Raw genomic sequence first — 6000 nt, forward strand, 5'->3', positions numbered from 1 at the left:
TGCAAAAAGAAGCATAAATTAACAATTTCTCATACATTTTATATGCTGCAGCTGGTATAACAAGTCATGGAGAACACATTTAGGGAAAAACGATTTTACAGTGAACTGTCCCTTTAAGAACTTTACATTACATTTATGAAATTTGAAAGCATCTGGTATCTCAGGAGGCCAAGCGTGATGTGGCTATACTGATATTATATGTACAGAGCGTTATACCTTCATTTCCATTTTGGTCAATCAAAGACGTGCTTTCCACACTGTTAAATCAAATGAAATGAAGAAGCTTTATCTTTATTCATTGTATTTTTAAAATAAATGTTTTTAAATGGTTACATATTTAGGTTTCATGTAATCATGAAAAAAAGAGATTTCAAAACGATAAGGTGGTTGGTTTTTCAAAAGCAAATTTAAAGTAAATTCAGCAATATACCTTTAGCTCACAGACTTGAAAACATTAATTGGAAATTGAGACAAGTTTAAAGGCCATGGAAGTCAAAATCAAATGGACAGTAAAGTCACATTTAAACTTCATAATTCAGATAGAGTGCGCTATTTGAAACGTTTCAGTTATTTTCTATTTTTTATTTTCCTTTGTTCTCTTGGCATTCTTTGTTGAAGAGTATACCTATGTCGGAGCAGCAATGCACTACTGGGAGTTAGTGGCTGCACATAAATGCCTCTTATCGTTGGCTAACCCATTGTGTTCGGCTAGCTCCTAGAAGTGCATTGATGCTCCTTCAACAAAGGATGCCCAGAGAACAAAGCAAATTTGACAATAGAAATAAATTGGAAAGTTGTTTAAAATTGCATGCCCTGTCTAAATTGTGAAAGAAAATTTTGTTTCAGACAGAGAGTGCAAGTTTAAAAACATTCCAGTTTACTTTTATTATCAGATAGACCTCTATCTCTTGGTATTCCTTGATGAAATGTATCTACTTTACATAAGTGCGTACTGAGGTAGGCTCCGGATCCTGCATGTGGTTTGGTTTTAGCACTATGTGTTAATTTTTCTCACAAACATTGTTGCAAACACTGCTGGAGTGTAGACATGTACACCGGTTGCTACCTCAGTAAGTTCCCGCGGGAAGGGACCAAGGGAGCGATCAAATATACGGCGCAGGTTTTGGCACAAGCGTGGGAACCCATGCCACCCATAATTTCACCTCGCACATCGGGGTATTACATATACTGCGCCGTTAGATGCTAAACTGGCGTAAGTAGGACAAACTGGCGATCTTCTGAAATGTGCGCAAATACACATTTTAGTCGTCGCAAGTAACTTACGCCAGTATTTTGTCCACGGAACGTGTCAATGAAGAGTAGTTGTATGCAAATTAGGCTAACACTCATAAAAATGAGGTCTTAGAAATTATCATATGAGCCATCCTAGGTTTTGCTTTCAACTAAGAATACCAAGAGAACAAAGGAAGTGTTAGAATTAAATCTGAAAGTAGTTTGAAATAACATGCCCTATTTAAAAGAAGAAGGTTTTCTTTGGACTTGACTGTCCCTTTATATATTTTGTCATCAATGCCAAGCTGTGTTAACATTAGAATAAATTACACTCCAGTGGGTTCTAAAGAGATGAAGGTAATACAGTTATGATTTCCCATTGTTCTCTCCTCCAAGTATTGTTGATTGTTTTGAGAAGAAATTTAAAGTAAATAAGCAAGTATATGTTCACAATATGATAAAGTACCTACAAGCTCAATCCATTTGATTATGTTGTGGCTTCAAACTATTTCAAATACAGAAATAAACCTTAAAAAAACAATATCATAGTATACTGTCCCTTTAACCTTAAGATGCTGCTTAATTGTATGTGTTTGTTAAGGCTTCCAGGGAGTTACGTTGCTTTTCTAGTCAGTGCAAGGGTTGCTGCGCCTGCAATATGTGGCGAGATGAGAATGGAGTAAATTTTCTGAATTCTGCGCGCGTAAGTCCTTACGCTGTATATTGGATACCAAATTGCGCTGCTTTTCTATGTTAGTCTATGACTAAAAAAAATACGTCAGAAGGGTGAAATATACGCTTGTATGCTATGCCGTATATGTGATACCAAAATCACGTAAAATCTGGCGGCGGAGGATTTTGCCGCCGACGCTGCATATTTAATGGAGGCCCCAATTTTAACCAAGGAGTCCAAAAGTAAGAGATAAATGTGATAATAGAAGGCAATTGAATGTTGTTTAATTGTATGTTTTTTCTTTGTAGTCATTGAGTATTTGAAGTTTATGAATTTTGACTACATATTCCTTTAAATTTGTGGTTCATTGTCACGGTCTCACTCTCAATAGGCCACTAAAAAGAGAGGATTATATGCAGTGTACTTAAAGGGACAGTATAGTCAAAATTAAACTTTCATGATTCAGATAGGGCATGCCATTTTAAACAACTTTCCAATTGACTTTTATCATTAAATTTGCTTTGGTCCCTTGGTGGTGTTTTTTAAAAGCTAAACCTAGGTAGGCTCAAACTGATTTCTAAAATGTTGAAAACCGCCTCTTAGCTCAGTACTTAGACAGTACTAGTTCATGTGTGTCATATAGTAAACATTGTGCTCACTCACGTGAAGTTATTTAGGAGTCTGCACTGATTGGCTAAACTGCATGTCTGTCAAAAGCCCTGAGATAAGTGGACAGTCTGCAGAGGCTTAGATACAAGATAATCACAAAGGTAAAACAAATATTGATATAACTGTGTTGGTTATGCAGAACTGGGGAATGGGTAATAAAGGGATTATCTATCTTTTTAAACAATAAAAATTCTGGTGTAGACTGTCCCTTTAACCTGTTTATCTATGTTTTTCTTCTTTTTAAGGTAACTGGTCTGTACTTTCTTTCCCTGACCAGTGGACAGGTAGCAGTGATTTGGAGTGATGAATATATATTGACCAGGTAATTAGTATATTTGGTTTCAAGCTTGTCTACATAAGTAGTGAAAGTATCATAGATCCTTTCTCATGCACACTATAATCTCAAGTTTAAATAAGAGGATGCTTCACTTTTAGTAAGTACCAATCATTATCGAGATACATTAATTGTCACATTTGAATGATACCCTATTTCAGCACTCTCAAAGCATGCTACCATCTTTATGGAAGACAAAACCTCTAATAAAGACACTTTTTTTATTTAAACATTCAAGGCCTCTCATGTAACTGCTAGGGAGACGCCATACTTTGGCAAGTATAGAGGTAAAGTAAATACAACTTAAAATCCCAACTTTAGTTTTAAAGTTGCCCGGATAAGTGACATCTAATGGAAGTTCAAAATCTGACTTGTTTGGATTTGGATATGCAAACGGCTATAAAGGGTGACACAAAATAGATCAGATTTTTCTCCAAGTCAGCTATATGTCCATGTCTTTTTTAAAAGGACAGTACAATCAAAATTAAAATGTGCACAAGTGTACTTCAATTATTTTCTGTCTTGCAGGTGTTTGAAAACTTATGAAGTAGAATTTTCAAAGGATGGCTCTGTTTACAGAAGAATTAATGAAAAAGATATCATCTTTACACTGTTTGTATACAGTCCAGGTAACATTCCTTTTTATGTATCATTTTGGTTTATAGAAACGATAACAGTTTTTTAAAATTCAGGATGCTGTAAATGTAGATATAGGGATAAGCCCTTATCTTAAAACAAGTGCAGATAATTGCTTCATCCCATAAAAATACCCATAAGCCCACACAGACTAAATGGCCTATGAGCAAATAGAAAAGTCTACTTTAGATTCATTATCTAGTTTTTACTTTGAATAACATGCACTGACATAAAATTGAGGTTTCTCTTAACTCCTTTGGATGAAACAAAAAATTATATGGTAGGTCTTATATGATCTTCTTGTCAGCCGGAATCCAATTCAGACTAATCTGCACAATTTTTATATCTACATAAAGCTTTCTATGTACGTAAGTGGAATGTAATCTCCTTGAACATTTCCTCAGGCATTTAATTATGATATCATCAGCTTCAGACTGGTTCTGTACTTTATTCTTTTGTTTTATCATCTTCTATTGATCTCTATTTTCTGATTTCTTGTATTTTAACAACTGTGATATGAAATATAAATAATTATAGGTACTTATTGTTGGAAGTTTACATTTTATCCATTGCCATTAGAATAAACCTCAGGGTTCGTGAACTCAAAGTTTCCTTTTTAATATTCAAGATCTTTTTTTTTTTACTTTAAGCTTGTACTTAATTTATTTTTTGGGTATAATTTGGTAGAAATTGTCTTTATTAATTGTTCTGTTCTCAGAGTAAGTATGCCCTACATTATACACAATTAATATATATAAACAGTCATTACATTTATTGTCCATAAAGTAAGAAGATGTAATCAGATAAAAACTGGGACATATGCTGAAGCATTTTTAAGGAAATACAAAACCAAAATGAAGTGGTCACTAAAAGTAAATCTAGTTGTATCCATCAGTTATTTTGTTCACAATCTAGGAACTATATGTCACCGGATTGCTAATCTGAAACAGGGCTTTCCAGCTGTAGATCTACACGTCTCAATTTTTCCAGACTATGGATCAGACGAGTTTGCTTTGATGTACTGTGACAGGGAATTGAGAATTTATGTATTGTGGTATAAAGTATATAAATATGAAATTCAAATATGTTTGACGCACTATACTCAGAAAACATCAAAAAGGAGGTTCCATAGCTTGTAAAAATCCCTTAATCATGTGATCGCCCCGAAACGTTGTGCTGTATTCTGATCCCCAATTCCCCAAGCTATGGAACCTCCTTTTTGATGTTTTCTATATTGTATGTGAGCTTGGCAGTAGCTCACTGCAGTTCCTAGCCACATTTGAACGGTGCTAGTCTGATCAATTTGATTGCACTCTACTCTACAAGTTTAGAAAAATGTCTTACACCACACCAAACCATTGGCCAGCACTAACCTAGAAAGGCTTTGATTTGCCCACTGTGTTTGTGGATAAGTATGTGATACTGAGGAAAATTAGAGGTCAAGAGGGTATGATACTTGTTAGAGACAAAAGAGTTTGAGTATTTAGGAACAAAATAAAAGGTAAACTTATATGGTGTCTATAAGTTGTAGCAACTGAAATGGATCCCTGATAATATAATTTATATTTTTATGTCTTTTATATAAATTCACAGAAAAAATTTGTTCACCATACTTTAAAAAACAATTGTATTACATACATTTCTTAAATGGATACTAAACCCAATTTTTTTCTTTAATTAATTAGAGCATGTAATTTTAAGCAACTTTCTAATTTACTCCTATCAATTTTTCTTCGTTCTCTTGCTATCTCTATTTAAAAAGCAGGAATGTAAAGCTTAGGAGCTGGCCCATTTTTTATTCAGCACCTGGGTAGTGCTTGCTGATTAGTGGCTAAATGTAGCCACCAATAAGCAAGTGCTATCCAGGGTGCTGAACCTAAAATGGAAAAAGAAAATGAAAGAAAGAAAGAAAGAAAAAATTGGGTGTAGTATCCCTTTAAGTATAGATGTCTGAGGAAAGATCTATCTAAGCTAATATGCACCTGCTTATTTTGTTCCCGCAGATAGTGCAAAGGTATCTGGCTCATACAGGGTACGTGCCGTCAACTATTGGGGAATTCCAGGACCTTATTGTTTTCCAGAAAAATACAGAGAAATTTCTCACAACAATTGAAATTAATTCTCAGTTTCTGAATGTTTACTTTATCAATAAAGGTTGACAGAAGACTTAAATGTACATATTAAATAGAGTATTTTAAATAAAGAAACATGAAACTTTTGGAATTTCTAAAGCAAGTTGTGCTTGTGGTTTTTAATTTGTTTTAAATGTTCAGAAGCATAGAAAGTAAACTTAAATAAAAACACTTATTCTTTGAGCAAATTTGAATAAAAGGATTATTAAATACAGTAGAATTGCATAATTAACAAATACACAATAAAATGACAGTACATTTCTTTTTGAGAGATTTCAAATATTGCTTCTATTTCCATGCCCACTGTGTCATGTGACAGCCAT

At 34.0% G+C, this 6000-nt stretch overlaps 1 protein-coding gene across 1 annotated transcript in view; it reads left to right on the plus strand.

Annotated features, from left to right (window-relative positions):
• IDUA (alpha-L-iduronidase) overlaps positions 1–5776 on the plus strand; it is a 287029-nt gene extending 281253 nt beyond the window's left edge. Inside the window, exons 12-14 of the mRNA XM_053703291.1 lie at positions 2821–2897; positions 3438–3538; positions 5549–5776. Of these exons, the coding sequence (XP_053559266.1) occupies positions 2821–2897; positions 3438–3538; positions 5549–5658 (288 nt within the window). The 3' untranslated portion in view covers positions 5659–5776. The remainder of the gene's footprint in view (positions 1–2820; positions 2898–3437; positions 3539–5548) is intronic.
• Positions 5777–6000: the final 224 nt, after the last annotated feature.

The sequence above is a fragment of the Bombina bombina genome, chromosome 2 (assembly GCF_027579735.1).
Source record: "Bombina bombina isolate aBomBom1 chromosome 2, aBomBom1.pri, whole genome shotgun sequence".
Lineage (NCBI taxonomy): Eukaryota > Metazoa > Chordata > Amphibia > Anura > Bombinatoridae > Bombina > Bombina bombina.